Raw genomic sequence first — 20,514 nt, forward strand, 5'->3', positions numbered from 1 at the left:
ACCGCAAGGATTGCGTACTGTTGTTCGTATTAGGACCGTTGGAAATACAAAGAGTAACCCATCTTCTCTCCTCTTTTCCTTTATCTTTGCGACTTCATAATGACGTTGTTTTCTGCTGGCGGTCGTCCCTGCTTCGCGGTTGCCTTTCTCAAGAAGGAAAGAGAAGAAGATGGCGATTAAAGATGTCGTCGGCCGTTTGTTCTTTTGCGCGCTACGTACAAGGACTTGTGGTATACACCCTCCTCGTTTGTGCTAGCGTTGCCGCTTCCTCGGTTGCTTTCGTTGCTCGCTGTTGATTCCCTTCATATTCCCCTTAGTCTGTTATATATTTTCCAAATATTCGGAACCGAAGACAAAATACACGGTAGACGTGCAGTTTCCTTTTTTTTCCTTTCTGTTTTTCATTACTGTAGCTGGTATGGGAGAGCACTGTGTTCCAAGCGAAACTTTGCGGTTCGCAAGGTGGGCCTCTCTGGGTAGCACCGACAGCGAATGACCGACCGCAGCAACAAAGCACGGCACCGTATCTCTGTCCAGTGTATTAAATATATATGTATGCATGCATGCATATGCTCCTCTTCCCGATGTTGTACTGTCCGTTGCATGTGCGCTGCATTTTTTTGTTTTCCCTTTTACCTGTCTACTCCTTTCATGTCACCTCTGCCCTTTTGTTTGTTCTTCCTTTCTTCTGTACTGTCTCTCGGTGCTCTCTCTCTGTCCACACACACGCCCGCACCCACACATGCTGGAACGGATCTTGCCACATCCACGCATCCAAAAAGAGACGAGGCGTCAGTGTTGCAGCACACGCTTCCCTATCTGTGCTCTCTGCTCTGCCTCCCTTTATGGATTTCCTCAATCCAAAACGACCCAACTGCGGTGAGGTACCCCGAGGAGCCTTTCGTGCCTGTGCATAGGCGGGAAGCAACACCATATCAACACCACAAACGTTTTTCTTCTTTCTCTTTCTCCTTCTCTTTCTCTAGCTCAGGCCACCCCTCAGATGTTTACCACGGAGAACACCGTGAACGAGGTGGTGCTGAAGACAGTCGCGTTCCGGCACGCAGCTGGATTCGATGACGCGCGCGCGTGCCTGCGTCAAATTACGAAGCCGCACGCTAACAAGTCTGCGACTTGGTCTTCTGCGGAAGCGGCCCAAACTCCTAATGGCCGCTCGAGCGCGCTGCTCCACACCACACCGTCCTTCACCTTTCATGCTCCGTCACGTGGGGTAACTATGGAGAACTTCTCCTCTTACGCGGCAGCGAATGTAAGCAGCGGAGTTGCAGGGAAGACGGCACGGAATGCTCATCGCGCGGCTCGTTCTGCTTTGCGCGATGCCCTTCAGCGACACGAAGCTGCGTTGCGAGCCTGGGCGGATGAGCCGTTGCAGCAAACTGTCGGTCCGCAGCCCTTGCCCTTCCCGCGACCGTCTTCTCGGTCGGCAACGAACGCCGCAGCCTCGTGCTTTTCAAAGACACAAAATGCGCCTAACATTCGCAAGTCACCGAATGCCTCTGCACACGCTGCTGTTGCTGCTGCTGTGACAATTGACACGGGTGGAACACCCGCTGCAGCAGCGTCGCTCAGCCGCGTAACGCTGTCCGTTGTGCAGCCGTACTGCCGCGTGTTGGCGAAGGATTCCATCGCAGGCATCGGACTGCCGCGGCATCGTGCAGAGCAAAACACGGCAGCGACAGGAGCAAAGACTACCGCCGCTACGCAGCCCTCACATCCGGAAGTACAAGGGGGTGTTTCTCAAGGAATGGCAGATACAGGCATTGGGGAGAAGAGCGCCGAGGTGGTCGCGGCGGAGCACACAACCGAAAATGCACGGTGCGTTGCATCTCATGAAACGTCCTTCGAGGCAGGCGGTGACGCTGCTCTCCAAGCATCCGCGTCCGACACGCCGCAGGAGCTACACAACAAAGCAGAGGCCCGCAGCGTCGCGCAGGGTGCTCCTTTGGATCCTTATCAGTTGCCGCTGCGCATGCGCTACAATGCCGCGACGTCGCGCTCCGTGAGACACGACAAGGGCGAGGAGGCAGACGAGCGTCACACATTCCTGCGAGAGCAGGCGGCGCGATACGCGCAGTGGCTCAACCGACAGGCGGCGGTGCTGCATCAAGTCGCGCCAGACATGTGGGGCCGCGCGCTGCCGCTGTACGCTGCGCTGGACTGCACGCCGCAGGTGATGGACGGCGGTCTGCCCCGTTACGCTTCGGCGGTGCGTCACTTTCAGCATGACAGCGGCGTGGTGTACGTGTAGGGCGTCGGGAAGTCTGGCCGACCCAGACCTCACAAGCACCGTCTCGTTGACCTGTGTGAATCTCGGACACTTACTGCTGACACACGCACACGCACGCACGGAAGATATTTTTTTCTGTTCTTTTCATGATTTTTAATTCCTCGTCTCTTTTGTACTTCCCCGTCTTTTTTCTCTGTCGTTGTGCGCTGCATCTTCACCCTTGTACACTTTACTTGCTTTCTTCGCTTTCTTTTATGTTGTTTCGTTTGTATGAACACAGTCCGCAGCGGCGGCAACAGCGAAAAGGTAACGGTGCACGTTGTAGCGTTGATGGCGTGGCGCTTCTTCCTCTGGGTGCTTTTGTTGGACGAGCGAGGCGCAAGGACGCACGGCATCCGCCACGTCCAGTACGGCGTCAGCGTGCGATTAGGTGGTACTACTGCCGTGCTTTCCATCGATAGAATAATACTAACAATAATAACACATAGTTATGACCACATCAACTGTCACCTACGCAAGACACACAGCAGCCTCTGAGGTATGTATTTGAACTTTCGCCTTTCCCTTTCCCAAACTCCTCTCTATTTACCAAGCACAGTAAGAAGGAAAGAAAAGGTAAAGCAAACCAAACAAACAGACAGCATTATACGAAGATGTCTGCGGTAGATGTCGAGGAGCGGCAACCGGAGCAGCAGCCGCTGCAGCCCATCTCAGCGTACGCGGGATGTCTCACGCCTGAGTCGAAGGAAAAAGGTGACGCCGGCATCTACGCGGCGATGAACGCGATGATGCTCTCCCGTGCGCTCCGCGGCGCTACCGATAGCCGCCTTGACCCCTCGCAGCTCCGCACCGCCGGCGTTACGGCTGCCGGCGGCGGGGTGGCCGGTGCTCGCGCGAACGGTGCCGCGGGCAGCAACAGCAACTGCAAGACCGTGCAGCTCGGGGTGGAACCGGAGGCCTTCCGCCACGGGGTCGGGGCGGCGGTGCAGTCCATCTTGTCCGCCGCGGTGGTGGAGGCGGTCCAGTCCGCCGCAGGGGACGCAGACGTGTCTGCAGACGACGCACGCGCGGCCGTGCAGTGCGGGATGGAGGGCGGCCTCTGCGGCACCTCCTCGACGGCGGTCGGGCTGCCGGAGGAGGTAGACGCCTTCACGCAGGTGCTGCCGCTGGTCCGTGAGATGAAGCCACGGGATCCAGTGAACTTCGATGCCCTGCAGCGCCTTTTCGCTGTCATGGAAGCCGCCGCTGCCGCCGCTGATTCTGGTACTGGTGCAGGAACTGACAGCGCTGGTGTCTGCGCGTTGCTGCTCTCCAAAGGCATCGTTGACCCGGCGAAGCAGCCACCGCCATCCACCGCGGCGTGGGAGGCGAAGTACAACGAGCTGCAGGTCCGCTATCCTCTTCCCACCCCTCCGTCCACGAAGGATGAAGATGGCAACCTGGGTGCGGGCGAGGAGGACGAGGATGAGGACGAGGAGTCGGAGGCGGACCGGCAGCACAACGCGGCATTGCAGGAGCGCTGCGCCACCCTGCACCTGCCGTACACGACGTACACGCAGGCCCTTCGCGACGTCGCATCGTACGAGATGCGCGTATTCCCGCTGCTCTGCGAATACCTCAGCCACAACGACGCGTGCCGTGTTCCCGCCGTAGTAGCTGCGGCAGGGGGCGTGGACGGTGACGCGGCTGCTGCGGCGCACGCCGCGACTCGCCATCGCGCCTGCGCTAACGTGAAGGTGCTAAACTTGGCGAGCAACAACCTCGCCGCACCGGCAGTCCCGGCTGGGCAGGAGGACGGCACGCCGGTTCGCCCCCTCGCCCCGCTGCGCGCGCTGGCCGCCATGATCGACGCCAACGAGACGCTTCGCTACCTCAATCTGCGCGACAACGCGCTGGGTCCGCGTGGGGTGGGCATCGTTGCGAAGGCGCTCACTAAAAATATCGCCCTGACCGGGATTGACCTGTCCGCCAACGCCTTGAACGGTGACGGCGCCGCTGACGTCGAGGAAGTCGAGGACCCGCTATACGAAGAGGAGGACCCGGTGTTTGGCGAGACGCTGGAGGGCCTGGAGGCGCTGGCGGAGGTGCTGAAGAAGAACAAGTTTATGCGGGTGCTGCGACTGGCCGAGAACGGGCTGCACACCGGGGAGGACTTAACCGGTCCTCCCCCGCCGGAGGAGGAGGACGAAGAGGAGGTGGTGGTCGAAGACGAAGACGAGGGCGGCGGTGCTGCCGGCAGTGCGCGGCGGTTGTTGTCGATGGCCGAGGCGCAGGAGCGATGGCAGGGGGCGCCGCTGTGGAACCTGCTGACGCCGCTCCATCGCTACCACCGCCTCCGTGTGCTGGACCTCTCCAAGAACCTGCTCGGCAACACCGGCGCCCACATGGTCGCCGTGGCCGTCGCCCACAACCACTCCATTGAAGTGCTCGACCTCACCGACAACGCGATCGGCTACAGCGGACTGAATCACCTCGCCCGCTACCTTCTTGCGGGGTCGCCGTTACCGCCGTCGTCGTCCTACGCCGCACAGCAGCAGAGGCCGCAGCACGGGTGCGCCCTTCACACACTGATTCTCCGACAGAACCCGCTCGCGTGCGTCGGCGGCGCCTCCGACGCCGCAACGGGGGTTGACGCACTGCAGCGGCGGATGAGTAAGAAGCAGCAGCGGCAGGCAGCGGCAGCCGTGGCGAACTTCGCGGCTGGCCTGCAGCGTCACGGCCGGCTGCGTCGACTCATCTTAGCGCACACCTACCTCGGCCCAGCGGCCAGCGCGGCGGTGCTGCGCGCGCTGGCCCACGTGCCGACGCTGGAGGAGCTCGACTTCAGCTTCAACGGCGCCTGCGGGGCGAACACCGCTACCTTCGACCCCGTCGCGGTTCCGCACATCGCGGCGCTGCTGTATCCCTCGTCAGCGAGGTCTCCTTCGCACCCTGCTGCCCTGCAGCGGCTGTGCCTGGACGGGAACAACCTCACCTCGGCCGGTTTGGCGGGTCTGCTGCCAGTAGAGGTGGACACCCCCGTCTGCCATGCCCTGCGCGAGCTAACGCTCAGCCGCAACAACCTCGGCGACGCTCTGGAGCCGCTGGCGACGCTGCTGGCGTCGCGCCTGACCCGATTAGATCTGTCGTACAACGCGATCAGCACGATGGTGGCCCTCGTCAGTGACTTCCCGTTCGGCACTGCGCTGGAGGACTTAAACCTCAGCCACAATAAGCTGGGGGTGCAGGAGGGCCTCCTGCGTGACCTTCCTGCGGCGCGGCAGGAGGCGGAGGTGAGCCAACTTTTCCGCTGCCTCGCGCAGATGCCCCACTTGTCGGTTTTAGACATCAGTTACAACGACTGGCGGTGCATGCACATCGAGCAGCTGGGGGCGATCTTTGCCGATCCGAACTTGGCGACGAACCTACGTAAGTTGGATGTACGCCACACCCCGCGTGCGTCCGCCGCGCCGCTGATGTCGCTGCTGCGGTCGGTGGCGACGCGGCCCACCGTGGAGGTCTTCCTCGCGTCGGTGCCGGTTAAATCGGGGGAGACCGCCGCCGCCGCCGCAACGGATGATGAGTCCGCGAAGGCGGAAGAGGGTGAATGGACGTACGACGCCGTTGTCGAGGCAATCCACGCGGTGGTGTGGGGGAGTGCGACCCTCGTGGATGTGGACTGCGGGCTGCGGCCCGGCGATGCGGAGGGACGTGACACTGAGGCAGCGCAGGCAACGGAGGAGCTCATTGCGCAGATACGCGAACGTTTACTGCTGAATGCGTTGATGGCCGCCTCGACTCCGACCCTGCAGTGAACCAGAGGAGCGCAGCTGGGAAGAAAAAGGAGAGGCTGACCTTCCTCAATTGGTGTCTTCTCTTCCGGGTGAAAGACGAGCGTGTGTGCGCGTGGCGGGCATGACGTGCGCTTCTTCTTTCTAGTTTTTTTTTTTGACATCTTTGTTTTATAGGATGTATTACTAACGTGTTGAAGTAGAATGGAGGTTGCGCGGGACGTGTCAGCGACAACAACAAAATGCGTATGGGAGTCGTAAGATCGGTTTTTTTTCCTTTGATGTACAACACCGAAACACACCTTACAGTATAAGCGAAGAAGAGAAGGAAGAGAGAAGAGAGAAAAAGAGAAAGGCAGCACGAAATTGACAACAAGCGATGTTCCCAGGCCTATTGTTATTATTATTATTTGTTTTCTGCCGCAGCGAGCGACAAACATCAGCAGGCGGGCCGGTCGACCGATTTATCGTCGTGTCCGGTTGCCTTCGTTTCTTTTTCTCTCTTTCTATTGCTTGTCTGCGTGACACGCAACTTCATGCATGGATGTATCGTACGTGCTCATTTAAAAAAACACTGAAAGAAAGAGAGAATAAACAGAGTGGTGCTTTCGACAAAGTCGTAGCGCATTCAATCGCCTGCTTGCCTGTGTCCCCAGCTCAGTGGAAATGCTCTCCGCGACGTGTGCAGGTGGCGCTTGCATCTTGTTCTAGCAGCGACAGGAACCTGCGTTTCGAGGCCCTCGAATAAACACACACACACACACAGAAGAAGTCATAATGCATTGTTTCCTGCCGTATCTTCAACCTCGCTGCGTTCTTGTGCTCTGCGCTTCGGCTCTCTTCGTGTCACCGACTTCTACCACTTCTTCTCTCTCTCTCCTCCCCCCCCTCCTCCTCTCCGTCGTGCGTGACCGCTCGAAAGTACTCCGTCACGGCGTTCTTTTATTTCAGAACGTGGAGGGCAGCTTTCTCAAAAAGAAAAAAACTGCCTCGCTTTTCTGTGTCGTCTTCTTCGATCATCATCTCGATTTTTCAAACTTTTCACCGTCTATTCGCACCGTCCGCGAAGGAGAAAACAAACAGAAAGGGAAACAAACGACGAGCCACACCAACTGGCACTTGTACGCACCTGCACAGGCTTCCTCTTTCCTTCCTTTATTATTATTATTAGTTCACCATGCGAATTGAGCAGTGCTCCTTCTGCAGTGCGCCGGTCTACCCAGGTCACGGGCAGATGTTCGTGCGCAACGACTGCAAGATCTTCCGCTTCTGCTCTAGCAAGTGTCGCAAGAACTTCGGCATGAAGCGCAACCCGATGAAGCTGAAGTGGACCAAGACGTTCCGCAAGGCGAACGGCAAGGAGCTGGCAGTGGATAGCACGATGAACTTCGAGCAGCGTCGCAACCTCCCAGTGAAGTACAATCGTGAGCTATTGGGTGACACCTTGAAGGTGATGAAGCGGGTCGAGAAGATCCAGCAGCGCCGCCAGGCGGATCTGTGGGCGAAGCGTATGGAGAAGGCGCGTCTGCACGAGAAGCAGGAGGCCGCCACGGCGCTGCGGCACAACATCGACTGGGTCGAGGACGTCGAGGTGAAGCACAAGGCGCGCGACGACCTCGTGGCCATCCAGCAGGAACGCGAAGCAAAGAAGGCACAGCGCCGCGAGGCTAACAAGAAGCGCGCGCAGAAGCAGCGCCAAGCCGAAAAAGCCACGGGCACCTCAGCCTTCCGCTCCGCCAAGAAGAAGTAGAGGGGTGTGCAGCAGGCATTCATATTCACATACACAAGCATACAGACGTTCATGCACTCCCATATACATTTAAAACATGCGGGCTGGACGTGATCGTGTCGTCGTACCTCTTCTGTTGCTTCCGTTTGCAGCAGAAAGCTGGAGTGTAATCCGAGCACGTATCCACTCGAAATAAGACGAAAAATTCTCTTTGATGATCACATGCGACGCCGTTTCTTTCAGCGATGGTCACGAGATGGTTTGTATGCTGAGGGAACGCTTATTTGGTTCTCTTGTAGCTCTTGTGTATGTTGTATGTGGATGTGTCTGTAAGGGCGTCAGTGCCCGTGGGAGACGCATCGGTGCTTCCTGAACCTTTCTTGATTTGACGCTCTCCAGTGCGGCTTTTTTTTGTCTTGTTTGTCTGTTGTTGCTGTGCTGCTGTCTTAACAGAAGATTTCTCTTTGTTCTCGCCTAACATTTCTCTTTTTAATACCCGGATTAAGGCTGCTGTGAAATCGCAGTCCACGCACGTGGGATCGTTGAGCCGCCGATGCAGCGCGATGAGTGCGTTTTGAATTCTTTAAATTAAGTATATAGGCTTCTTGCTCTTGTCGTACCGCTAATGGCGTGATAATTTTTTTTGTTAACACGCGAAGAGGGGGCCTATAGCAGATGAAAAACAGAAAAGGTCACTGCTTGATGCTTTGACTAAAATATAAGTTTTTCTTTTGACGTGAGTGGACTTGCCGTGTTTTTTTTTCTTGAGATTCACGGATGAATGGTGCGGTGCGGTGCGGTGTGATCTGAAAGTGTCGAAGGGGGTGGGTGGGTGGGTGGGGAGTTGTTTCTTTTCTTCTCCGACACCCTTCTCTTTTTCCCGTGGAGTGTGGGTGTGCTCTGCATTACTGTCTCGTCACTCAGGCGTGAAGAGATAGCGTGGAGAGGCAGCGGCCTCTTCTGTCTTTGCACTGTTTTCATTGTGCGCGTGTTGTATCAGAGGTGGCACCACCGCCGTCCGTTAGAAAGAAGAAAGGCTGCCAGGTTTGGTTGCCACCCCACCGATGGAGGGAGACAGCGCCGAGTCAACCATCTCTTTTTTTCCGTTTCCTTTTTTCTTTTGGTTGTAACGGTGCACGATTTCAACTGCAAAACAGGCAGAAGACCAACGAGCCAAAGGAGTGCTCTCTCTCTCTCTCGTTCAGTAACAATTAAAAACAACATCCACAACAACCAATTTCCTGTTAAAGGAGTAGAGGAAAGACGAGGCGCAGGGTGGAGTCCGCGCGCGGGGTACGTATTCGTCTCCTACGCCAGCAAGTTGGCGGTTTTTCCTGTTAAGGCCCTCCGTAATGGTGATGAAAGGCACACCTTTGTCTTTTTTTTTTAAATCTCCGCATGATTATTGCGAAGTAGTTGGGCCATGACACACCCGCCTGGGGGGTTTCTGGATGTAATCAACAGCAAGGAGAAGCCGCGTTGATGGAGTAGACATTTATCGTAATGCAGCGCACTCTTCCGCGGTGTATTTCGCCTTCTCTTCTTTTCTTGCCGCCCCGCACCTTGCAAGGAGCAGCACTTTGACGTACCATCAGTTTCTTCTCATTCTTCTCACCCTTCTTATTTTTTTCTTGTTACTATTTAGCATGCGCAGCGAATTAAAATACGAAGCGGCCGAAGATTTTACCTACTGACTCCCACGGGTAGGAATATATATATATATATATATAAACGTTAGCGCTGCTTAAAAAGAAAAAGAAATAATACAAGGCATAGAGCGCGGCGTCACCGGCGTAGTGAGGCGCACCTATATGGGCACAACTAGTGAAGCACTTCAACCCGACACCACAGCTTTTTAGGCACCGCGGTGGAAGCGCAGCTGTGGCGAGTAGGCGAGTGCAGTAGCAGCGTAACACGCAAAGCGTAAGGAGTCCAGGCGCAATACTAACTGGTAATCTGTGAGACAATAATTCACTCTCTTGGGTGACCGAAGCAATGGTCTCCACTCGTGCTCGAGCGCGGAGTGTGCGTGGCAGCGACACACACAGCTCCGACAGCGAAGGCGACGCACACGCGATCTCCAGCGGCGAGGACGAGCCCACGCCGAGGCGCAGGTCGGGTAGACCAACGGCAAATAAAACCGCCACTGCAGCAGCAGCAGCAGAAACGGCAGCCGCAGCTGTGGTGGACACGTCCCCTTCACAGACACAAGGTGAGCAGCTTGGCCGTGGCTGCCGGGTGTCGCGCTCTTCAGTCTCCCTCGACGAGCAGTACCTTGCCGCGTCCTTGTACCGCTCAAGCATCCAGCAGCGCGGTTACGCCGGGGCGGGTCGTCGCAGTCACAGCAGCCCTCGCACGCACGAGGAGGCGTTTGTGGTTTCTCGCCGCTACCCCATACGCGAGGCCGCCAAGCGGGCCATGGAGAATCTTCACGTGACGCTGACGAGCGCCAACGGTGCCGCAGCGCTCGACGACGACGACGACGATGACGACGAGACGAGCAACAGCGTGGGGGTCTTCCACTTTCGTCATCACCCGGAGATGGTGGAGGAGATATCCAGAAAGCGCGAGAAACAGCGGCAGCGCCTCCAACACCGTTATCCCAGGCGACGACGCCAACACGGCAGCAGCGACGCCAGCAGCTCAGATGAAGACACGTCGGAGAGCGACGGCAGCAGCAGCGGCACTGACACGGGTGAAGAGAGCGATTCTTCTTCAACCAGCCCGAACAACGTGCGCGGAAAAGCCGACCAATCGCCGCCGGGGCATCCGCCACGGATGGCGACCGCAGCGTCAACGCAAGCAATGCCCTGTCGAGGTGGCAACGCTTCCGCCGCATCCTCCCCACGGGAGAGCGGTGGCACCGGGGACTCCACACGACCGACCACCACAACGGCCGCCACTCCGGCAACGCGTCGCACGACGACCTCCGCTCGACCAAGCAGCCACAACAACGACGATGCCATTTCACTCGACTCCTCCATCACGGAGGCCTCCATGCGGGAGGAGAGCGTGGAGCGGGCAGAGATGCACGACCGTCACGCCCGTCTGTCGCCGTCGTCGTCCGCCGCCTCGAGCGACAATGGCGACGGCACGCGCGACTTCGCCAATGAGGCGGAGCGTCGCCGCGCCGTGCGCAACGCCCGTGAGAGCGTCCGGCAGAACCTGAACGTTAACTACTACATGGCCGACGCGGTGGGGGTCGAGGGAGCGAGGAAGATACGACGTCGTCAGCTGGACCGTCGGTACCGCTGGCTGGTCCACCAGGAGGAGGAAGCCCGTGCGCGCGGGGACGGCAGCGGCGGCACGGCCACTGAAAGCAGCAGCAGCAATGCAGTCACCACGGCAAACGGCGCGTTGGGCGACATCCTGCCGCTGCGCGTAGACGACGACGTCACCTTCGACAGCGTTGGCGGTCTACCGGAGCACATTGTGACTCTGCGCGAGATGGTGCTGCTGCCATTACTGTATCCGGACTTGTTTGAGCGGCTGGACCTGAGGGCGCCGCGCGGGGTGCTGTTTGTGGGACCGCCCGGCACGGGGAAGACGCTCATGGCGCGTGCGCTGGCGAATGAGGGGTCGAAGTTTGTGTGCGGCGGCAGCGGCGGTACATCATCGCAGCGCATTACTTTCTTTGTCCGCAAAGGTGCGGACATGCTGTCCAAGTGGGTCGGCGAGAGCGAGCGGCAGCTGAAGCTGCTCTTCGAGGAGGCGAAGCGGCTGCAGCCGAGCATCATCTTCTTCGACGAGGTGGACGGCTTAGCCCCGACGCGGCACGCCAAGACGGAGCAGACGCAGGCCGCCCTCGTCTCCACGCTGTTGGCGCTGCTGGACGGCCTGGAGGACCGTGGGCAGGTCGTCGTGATTGGCGCAACCAATAGGCCCGACACCTTGGATCCTGCGCTGCGCCGCCCGGGCCGCTTCGACCGCGAGCTCGTTTTCCCCCTGCCCGACGCCGCGGCCCGTCGGCACATCTTGACGATTCAGCTCGCCAAGAAGGCGATGCCGGACTCGGCGGAGAAGCGCACCGCCCTGCTGCGGGACTTGGTCGAGATGACGGAGGGGTACTCCGGAGCCGATTTGGGGGCGCTGTGCACGGAGGCCAGTTTGCACCGTCTCCGCACGGCGCTCCCGCAGCTGTACCTAAGCAGCGCGCGTCTCGTCGTCCCGCGTGAGGTAGAGCAGACGCGGCTGCACGTCCGCACCGAAGACTTCTACGCGGCGGCGCAGCTGATGCAGCCGTCGCTGCGTCGTTGTCGCACGGCGAGGCACAGCGACTCCTCCTTTCTCGACGCGTACGTGGAGGTGTTGGTGCGTGGCACGCGTGATGCGACGCTGGCGGCGTTGGCGCCGTCGTGGTCGCTCGTCGATAAGGTCGTTCGCGCGGGTTCGCGGGATTGTCAGGACATGGCGACGGCGGTGCGGGCGCTTTGTGCCGTGCCGATCCCACAGCCGCCTCGTCCCTGCCTCCTTGTCTTGCACGAGGCGCAGCCACTGACGCCTGTCTCGGCGATCTCTCCACCACCGCAGCGGCATCAGCAGCAGCAGCAACAACAACGGCGTGCGCTGCAGCTCCATCACCTCTCCATTAGTCTTCTGAAAGGACTGCCGGGACTTCATCAAATCACCGTGAATCTGCCCGAGTTGGTGTGGGAGAGCGATGTACCCGCCGCTGCTTCGTCGGCCTGGTCGTTGCGTGGGCTCTCCACGCATGCGAACCCAAATGCGGACTTCGGCGGGGTCTCGGACGATTTCCTGGGCAACGCAAGTGGAGGCGGCGGGGACTCGTTTACGCATATGGGCCAAGTGGTGCAGTCGGTACGGCAGTGCAGCCCCTGTGTGGTGTACCTCAATGGAGCGGAAGAGTGGTTGTCTGACCTGCACGGTCTTGACGACGACGACGACGATGACAACGAGCAAATGAATGCGGAAAAGGAAGGCCAAGAGGAACACGCTCTTGGTTTGAGGAGTGAAAAGAACGTTGGCCGCAGCTCCGCAACAGCGGCAGAAACAACGACGTATGTGTCACGGCGGCAGCAACGACGCGTGCAGCTGTTCCGCTACTACATGAACATGCTGGCCGACACCGATGTCATCTTCCTGCTGCCGTGTGCGACCACCGCGACGTGCGAGCTGCTCCTCGGCCAGAGCCCCGACCACTCCCACCATAACCACAGCGTGGATCACGGTAACGCTTTCCCCGACTCCGCCTCCGTAATGGAGCAGAGCGTCGCGTCATCGGAGTTCTTTTCGATCGCGTCTCCCTCGCCATCATCCCCGATGCTGACGGTGGACCCGCCCACGGCGGTGCACCTCACACGAATGTCTGCGCAGCATCAGCAGCTGCACCCGCGCTTCTCCATCGTGTTCGCCGGCATCGCCACGTCGCCGCTGCCGGCTGATTTACGCCGCTTCGTCACATACGTGCATCGCATTGTCGCCATGACGCTGCTGCTGCATCGCGGAGAAGGGCGCAAGAAAAAGGAAGAAGACCACGGCACGCCGACGACGGCTGGGGGTGCGGATGGGGAGCGCCACGACGTCCCTGTGCTTCGCGAGGATCCCGCCCCGCTGCCGTCGCCGCTCGCCCACGCGCAGCTCCGCGCCCGCCGCCGTGCTGATCGTGCCCGCCGCTGCGATGTGTGGCGCAAGGTGGAGTACCGCCGATTGCAGCTGCGCCACGTCCTAATGAAATGGGTCACGCAGTACGTCAACTCCGGCAAGTTCCGCCTGCTCGTCAGCGCCGACCTCGACTTGGCGCCAGACGACCCCCTGTGCAAGGCGTGGCGGGAGCACACCCGAAAGCACCGTGTTGGCCTGCAGGACATCTTGGAAAACATCGAAGATGAAAAGTACGTGTGCTTGTCGCAGTACCACGACGACGTCGATCAGCTCGTGCGCAACGTGCGCTCCTTCTTCCGCACCCGCGCTTCGCAGGATCAGCGGTACCGACTGAAGGCGCTGGACCTGAAGGAGACGTGCCTGCTCAACATGTATAAGATGAACCGCGAGGTGATCCGCTTCTGCGAGGAGACACGCGACTTGCAAGAGCCCTCATCCTCCGACAGCGATGCAGAGGCGAGGAGCACTCACGAAAGAACGCAGGGAAAAGATAGGCGACATCACAAGCAGCAACGCTCGGAGCGCGACGGCAGCGAGGGGGCCGACGTAAACCACGCCGACCGCACGACGTCGCTCGTGCGGAGAGACGAGGACCCGGCGTTGATTGCAGAGCAGATGCGACGAGCCGTCAGCTTCTCGCAGCGTCCTGCGGCTCCACCCCGCAAGCGGCGACGAGGCGGTTGGACACCCACTGAGCGTCGGCGTCGGCGCAAGCGTGTTTCCGCGGCAGGGAAGTCGCCTCAAGCGACGGTGGAGAAGAGCGAGGACGAGGATTCGAGGTCGAACTCGGCCGACGATGCGGAGGGCAATCAGAAAGGCGAGCCCGACGCCAAGAGTGACCCGCCGCAACAGGAGAGAGATCCAAATACAGACGCTGACGAGTCCGTGGAGGTGTGGGCGTGCACGGTGCTTTCTACCTTCACGTACTCGCGACTGTACCACGTCTTCAGGACAGTCATGCGGGGGTTGGAGGTGGAGGTGCGTCTTCTGGATGGCAATTCTACACCACAACGTCAGCAGCAACCACCACCACCACTGAGGTCAGACGCTCTTGCTGATTCCGCGGAGGCTGTGCCGGCGGCTGAAGAAGATGGTAAGAACACGGAGACGGAGAGCACCGCGGCGCCACGCTCACGGAACTCGTACGTGACGGCTGTATTCAAGAAGCTGCTCTTGGCGGCTGTCCAGGAGTGACCTCGTCGCACCGATTGTGGAGCAGCGGCGCACTCCTTCGACGACCTCGAGGAGCGTAGTTGTGTCGTCTTCTTCTATCGACGTTGCACAGTCACTGAGCCTTAATAATAAATAAATAAATAAATATATAAATAAATATATATATATATATATACATACCTCTTGCTTTTCCATCGTTAACGACCACGTAAAGAGAAAAAGAAGAAGAAGGGCATCCGTGCATCTTTTCGTTGTTTCGTATTTTCCACTGTTGCTCATAACAATGGAAAAGGTGAGGGAGGCTGAAGCGGTGGCGATGTTTGTGCGGGGTGTCGGTGATGTGCTGCCGATGCAAAACAATATCAACAGCATAATAAGAGCTGTTTATAACCTTTTTGTTTCGGTAACGACATCGATGGAGGGACACCGTTTGCAGGCGTTATTCTCACCTCTCCCCTTCGTTTTCTTTTGTTCTGTGGTGCCGGCATGACGCTATGCGTTAGTGCTCGAGTAGATAATAATAATAATACTAAAAGACGCTTTCTAAGGCTCTGCGATGACGTTCGCTCGTGATATTTGAAAATCGGTAAGTGCAGGGCAACACTCTCACGGTTCTTCTTCTCCTTACTCTATCCACCTGTTTACTATTATTATTATTTATTGCATTTGTTGGTGCTGAAGGGGTTTGCTGCATTGAGTTCTTTGTCACTGCATTCTTCACAGATGTCAGCTCCTTCGCTCGCTAGTGAGATCGCGCAGCTGCACGAGCTATTAAAGCTTGGTGCGCTGACAGAGGAGGAGTTCAACACGGCCAAGCAGGCAACAATTCGCAACTTCACCTCTAGCGTACGTGGGCCTCCCGCCGCTGTTGCTGCCACGGCCGTCGCCGAAGCGAACTCTTCTGCACAACAGCTGAAGGCCCCAGAAGCGAGTAATGCGGCTGAGCTGTCCGCGCCACCCAGTGCAGCAACTCTAGCTACGTCTGCGCCTGTAGCGGCGCCCTCTACTGTGGAGGCGGCAGTTCCAATGCGTTCACGGGTGGAGTGGCAACAGCTGTGGAGTCGATCGCCGCTTCGCCTGCCCGTTGAACAGGCGGCCGCTTCGTCCCCTCCCATCGACATCGTGGATGTGCGCACCCAGGCCCTTCGCTGCGCCGACCGTCTTTTTCGCAACGTGCAGTCCCACCCGACCGAGGCGAAGTACAGACGCATCCGCGGGACGAACAGGGTGGTGGCGCAGGAGCTGCTGCTGGTGGAGGCGAGTGCAGCGCTGCTCCGTTTTGCCGGCTTCACCCGAGAGGAGGTGGCGGAGGCAACGCCGCAAGACGCCACGATCGTGTCCACAACAGGCAGCATCGGTGTGCCTTCCACCTATGTGTGGGTGCAACACGATGAACCCGCCGAAGCGGCCCGTAAAGCAGCGGCGGCGTGTCGACTGGTGAGCCACCTGTTGGAGTACATGGGTAAGCAGCAGTCGCGGCGATTCGGAGTGCAGAGGCTGTGGCGGTCGGTGGCGCTGGAGGTGCGGCTGGAGCGGGCGGCGCGTGAGGCGGCGGCGGCGGGCTGTGGTAGCGGTGACAAAGATGGACCGGACGCTTCGAGCGAAATCGATGACGACGATGAAGAAGAAGAAAAGACGGAGACAGCAGATCACGCAACGTCTGCTTTGCATCCTTTCCTTTCGTATCTTGTGGAGTGCTACGCTGTCGATGAAGCTGGCGATGGGCTTTACTCCTCTCTGCAGCATCTGCTGACCTTGCAGAAGATGTACGAGGCACAGCTGACGCCCACGCCCACTAGTAATGCCGCCGCCACTACTCCTATTCCAGCTGCAACAGCGCGATCGCCGTCGTCGTACTCGCTGCTCGAAACAGCGGAGGTGTACGGCGCAGTCGTGCAGCAGCGCGGTGCGATTGAGCTGCTCTTGAACGGGTGTGGCGCGCAGCTGCATCCTTTTCCAGCTGCGGTGCAACGCGCCGGTGTTCCGATCCCCCAAGGCGAAGGCGAACAGAGCACGGCAGCGTCGTCATCATCGTCTTCACTTGCGCTCTCTTCTCCCTTCTGCCCCGGCGAGTTGTACTGGATTGAGCTTCTTCCCCTCTCTGTCCGAAGCAGCAACGACGACCCGGCGTCGCATGTGGCGCGCTGTGTGCGCTTGATCAAGCGAGTGCGACGGGAGGTGGAGCGCGTGCAGCGGCGACGTGCGCAGGCGGCCCGCGAATCGGCAGAGAAGTCGATGCGTCAAGAGTTGAAGCGCGAGCGGCAGCGCCAGCAGCTGGAGCAGGGCCGCGTGCGGGGTGAAGTGGACACGAAAAGTCAGTCGCTGCCGCGTCGCGTGCGACTGCAGGGTGCGCCACGCTGCGCCTCCTCCTCCTCTTCTTCTTCATCGTCCACCGACGCGCACCGGGCCGCGAGACAGCAGCATTCGCGCGACGGCGGAGGCGGTGAAGGGGCGGGGCGGGGGAGACGTGTTCCTATTGCGGAGGCCTTGGCGATTCTGATGGGGAAGAAGAGTCCGCCGTCCACCCGACCACCCGCCGCGTCGTCTCCGTCGCCGTAAAGGAAAGGGAGATGAAGCGGAAAAGAAAACGGACTTAACCCCCGTTGAAGGGTTCCTGATTGGCAATTAATATCAATCCTTCCTATTCCTATCACTGTGTGTGTAAAGTGTGGAAGCAGCCCTTTTTTTTGGAGAGGGGTATTGCTCTTTCATTTTTATTGTCGGCGGCTCTTTCTTTCCCTGCCCGTTGCCGGCGGAAAGCGATGAAGTATGTTTCTATTCTGCAAACCATTCTGTTGCGTCTTGTCTCGTGTGCCCTTCACGTGCTGAGTCGTCGGCCTCTACATGCGTTTTCATTGAATTATGTGACCTTCGATACGCCACCGCACATCGCGAGAGCAGGGTATTGCCATGTTTCCTTGTATCAGAATTCGATGTGCGCTTCACTGCTTACTACCAATTTTTTCCCCTCTCCCTTCTTTTGTTTTCTTTTGTTTTCTTTCTTCGCTGCAGAGTGGAAGAAGTGTAGCCGGTTACTCTTAACAAGTAAGGTACCGCTGCTTGTGAGTTCATTCACACTCAGCCGCTTTCCTTTACATATCGTGTCTGTGATTCAACGTGTGTGCGCTGTTGACAGCCGCGCAGTTCTATTAATACACCACAACGCACAGACACCCACAGGCGCCAACCTCCGCATACGTGTTAAGTTTTGTATATGCTATAAACCGCGTTGTGGTCGATATCACCTTCTCTTTCTTCTCTTTTTTTTTCCATTATAATAGCCCTCATTATTAGTTATACACATCTCAGCAAAACGGCGCACCGCAAGGAATACCTTATAAAAGCGTGTGCCTTCCCGCGAGAACTCCACGTTTCCGCTGCTTCGATATACAAACGCCAATTCTCGGTGCCTTCTTGTTTTCTTCTTGCTTTTCGTTGTTGTTGTGGCTGCGGCTTCTGCCCTGTCACGCCTATTTTGTACTCTCTCTCTCTCCTTATTTTGATTTTTCTCTCTCCGTTTGCTTTTCCCGCCCCCCTCGCGCTGTTGCCGCCCCAAGACGCATCGGCCCTTTCACATCCTTTTTTTTTTCTTGTCATCTTCTTTCACACTTAAGTAACTTTCTTTCCGCTTGGCCTTTCTAAGTTGACTTGTCCTACTACTTTGTTATCTATCTTGTTATCTATCTATCTATAATTCTGGCTTTTTGTTTGTGTCTCTCTTCTCTTTATACCCTTTGTTGTGACTCCACATCTCGTCCTTTCTCCAAATATATGTATTTGCTTCACAGGGTTGCCGTTACCGGCCTTCTTTCTCCTCTGTGATTTGGACGTGTACGTTGGGAAAAGAGAGCGGAACGCCATTCCGCAGGAACGCGTGCGTGTACATCGCCACAACGACGCTGCATTTTTGTTGGGCGTGCGACACTCTTCTTTCTCTTTCTTTTTCCCTATATAAGGGTATATATATATATATATATTTTGTGTCTTTTGTAAAGGGATTGTTTGACTCGTGGACAACTTCCAACGTTGTTTCTTTCTAAGTCGGTCGATCAGCGTCCTTTACATCTTATTATCTTATTCTTCTTTTAATTATATAAAACAACGTCTCCATTGTTCTCTTTCTTCTCTCTCTTTTTAAAGCTTCTCCTCTCCGTCTAGCTGACGTTCGTTGTTTGGTTGCGGGTGTGATTACCCGACCAGCTTCCGTGGACGGTGCGAAGGACTTTTTAGGCCGTTTCATCATCATTTTTTTTTCCGCTTCCTTGTGGGTGTTTGTTGTGGTACGTGCTGATTGACCGTCATTTCGGGTTTTGCTAAAAGAAAAGTTGTATTTTGTATTCTTTTTGTTCTCTGCGTTTCTGTGTGTGGTCCAGCCGATGAATGCAGATATTTGTATATAGCAACGGACTCACCTATATATGTGAAAGAGAATGCACCACATCCGCGATTTCTTCCGTCCACACCCGACCACGCGCGTCGGCGGACGCTCCTCTGTCGCGCGCGATGACGCCAGCAAAAACAGCGCGGCGCAGGCGCGCAGCCGGTCTCGCGGGTCGCCAACTCGGAGTCGTCTGCCTAACGAGAGTGCCTCCTCTGGCGACGGCGCCGCACGTGCAGAGCGCCGCAGCAACACCGTCAGCAGCGTCGTGTCCGGCACCGCCCTTGACCACCTCTACGAGAGTTACTGCGACAACATCACTGCCGGCGAGCTGAAGAGCCAGTCGGACAAGCGCCGACCCTTTATGGTGGTGCGGGAGTACAACTGTGATTACATCGTCCCGGACACATCCAACACGTCTGTTTTCCTACCTCGTGAGTATAACCTTGTCGGTGACGATGACTACGAGGAGGGGGTGGAGGAGGTCGCGTTGAGTGACCTGGACGACTTCGCCGATGCGCTGGGGGACACGCAGAGGGGGACGACGCAGCTGAACGGTGGCGGCGCTGCCGACTCCGCAGCAGGCGCGACGTCCACTAACGCCACTGCCACCTTCGGTGCCCCGGCGAGTCGCAGCCGCAGCACCGACGACGATGTGGATGGTACTGGCAACGTATACGGTGCGGGCGTAGCCGCCGACCCCGCTCCACCGCTGCACAGCTCGCTCACCACCGCCAACGTTACTGCCTCGAATGTCAAAGGGCAGGCGCGAGACGGGCGGGGCAGCAGTGGCTCCGCTGGGCAAAAGGCGCAGAAGCCACCGGGGAAGAGGTCCAAGCAGGAGAAGGAAGTGGCGCCTAACGCAGGACGGGGAACACCGCCAAGCAGGGGAAAGGGGCCCTCTGCAGCAGCAACTGCGGAAGAGCAGCAGGAAAGGAAGCCGCACCAGCCCAACGGCGACGCACTGGCCGCCGAGCCGCACGCGCCACCACCGGTGCGTCGCTACAGCATCTCCAGCTTGTCCTTCTTGGAGGATGAGGCTAAAATTCACGGCCATGTGCGCTGCGTCATCGCACCATCGTCTTCTGCCGCAGCCGGCGCAGGTGACGTGGAGGGCGTCGGCGATGCCGCGGATTCTCATCGCGCTTCCGAGGTGGAGATTGTGCGCCTGAACGAGGCCCTCTTCACGCCGACGGAGTTGGCTCGGTGGCGACGTTACAAGATGGCCCGCATGGACAGCTTCATGGGCGCGACGACGCCTAACGTCCCAAGCACGCCGTCGGCTTCGACGCGCAGCCGCGACGCCCCATCGAGCAGCTCGGCAAGCGGGCCGGAGTTCATGCCGACACTCGGCACGGCGAACCTTGCCTCCGACACGTCGGTGCGCGGCTGGGACGAACTGGAGAGTGGGGTGGGAGCGGAGGGGCGAACGGACATCGGCGTGCCGGCTTCGAAAGGACGGCTGATTCGGGTGTCCTGCATCTATGAGGCGGACAGTGATGCGCCACGACGCAAGCTGACCGCAGTGCCGACCTCCTCATCGCAGCCACCCACTCTGCCTGTGACGGCACGGCCAGTTGCAACGTCTACGGCC

General features: G+C 58.1%; 6 protein-coding genes across 10 annotated transcripts in view; all 6 read left to right on the plus strand.

Moving 5' to 3' along the window:
- Nucleotides 1-151: 151 nt before the first annotated feature.
- ABB37_07385 (hypothetical protein) lies at nucleotides 152-2,269 on the plus strand (the record flags this gene model as incomplete). Of its 3 annotated transcripts, none has more annotated exons than XM_015806005.1 (1): nucleotides 152-2,269. In XM_015806005.1, exon 1 carries the CDS (start codon nucleotides 1,004-1,006, stop codon nucleotides 2,267-2,269), a length of 1,266 nt encoding a protein of 421 aa, XP_015655482.1. In that variant the 5' UTR covers nucleotides 152-1,003. The 3 variants fall into 3 exon arrangements, with proteins under 3 accessions (XP_015655482.1, XP_015655483.1, XP_015655484.1); XM_015806006.1 differs by having other exon boundaries at nucleotides 781-2,269; XM_015806007.1 differs by having other exon boundaries at nucleotides 795-2,269.
- Nucleotides 2,270-2,839: 570 nt separating this feature from the next.
- Nucleotides 2,840-6,042, plus strand: ABB37_07386 (hypothetical protein; the record flags this gene model as incomplete). Of its 2 annotated transcripts, none has more annotated exons than XM_015806008.1 (1): nucleotides 2,840-6,042. In XM_015806008.1, exon 1 carries the CDS (start codon nucleotides 2,902-2,904, stop codon nucleotides 6,040-6,042), a length of 3,141 nt encoding a protein of 1,046 aa, XP_015655485.1. In that variant the 5' UTR covers nucleotides 2,840-2,901. The 2 variants fall into 2 exon arrangements, with proteins under 2 accessions (XP_015655485.1, XP_015655486.1); XM_015806009.1 differs by having other exon boundaries at nucleotides 2,845-6,042.
- Nucleotides 6,043-6,938: 896 nt separating this feature from the next.
- Nucleotides 6,939-7,768, plus strand: ABB37_07387 (putative 60s ribosomal protein L24; the record flags this gene model as incomplete). The annotated part of the gene is made up of 1 exon (XM_015806010.1): nucleotides 6,939-7,768. The coding sequence occupies exon 1, from the start codon at nucleotides 7,196-7,198 to the stop codon at nucleotides 7,766-7,768; it is 573 nt and encodes a 190-aa protein (XP_015655487.1). The 5' UTR covers nucleotides 6,939-7,195.
- Nucleotides 7,769-9,390: 1,622 nt separating this feature from the next.
- ABB37_07388 (putative Atpase) lies at nucleotides 9,391-14,563 on the plus strand (the record flags this gene model as incomplete). The annotated part of the gene is made up of 1 exon (XM_015806011.1): nucleotides 9,391-14,563. Exon 1 carries the CDS (start codon nucleotides 9,743-9,745, stop codon nucleotides 14,561-14,563), a length of 4,821 nt encoding a protein of 1,606 aa, XP_015655488.1. The 5' UTR covers nucleotides 9,391-9,742.
- Nucleotides 14,564-15,221: 658 nt separating this feature from the next.
- On the plus strand, nucleotides 15,222-17,101 carry ABB37_07389 (hypothetical protein; the record flags this gene model as incomplete). Its single annotated transcript, XM_015806012.1, has 1 exon — nucleotides 15,222-17,101. The coding sequence occupies exon 1, from the start codon at nucleotides 15,266-15,268 to the stop codon at nucleotides 17,099-17,101; it is 1,836 nt and encodes a 611-aa protein (XP_015655489.1). The 5' UTR covers nucleotides 15,222-15,265.
- A 451-nt stretch (nucleotides 17,102-17,552) lies between these two features.
- Nucleotides 17,553-20,514, plus strand: part of ABB37_07390 (hypothetical protein) — a gene marked incomplete at its 3' end in the record, with an annotated part of 3,433 nt that continues 471 nt past the window's right edge. The window contains exon 1 of one of the 2 annotated variants that reach the window (XM_015806013.1): nucleotides 17,553-20,514. This exon is cut by the window's right edge and continues 471 nt beyond it. In XM_015806013.1, the coding sequence (XP_015655490.1) occupies nucleotides 18,973-20,514 (1,542 nt within the window). In that variant the 5' untranslated portion in view covers nucleotides 17,553-18,972. The other variant, XM_015806014.1, reaches the window with a different exon arrangement.

This window comes from Leptomonas pyrrhocoris, assembly GCF_001293395.1.
Source record: "Leptomonas pyrrhocoris isolate H10 chromosome Unknown, whole genome shotgun sequence".
Classification (NCBI taxonomy): Eukaryota; Euglenozoa; class Kinetoplastea; order Trypanosomatida; family Trypanosomatidae; genus Leptomonas; species Leptomonas pyrrhocoris.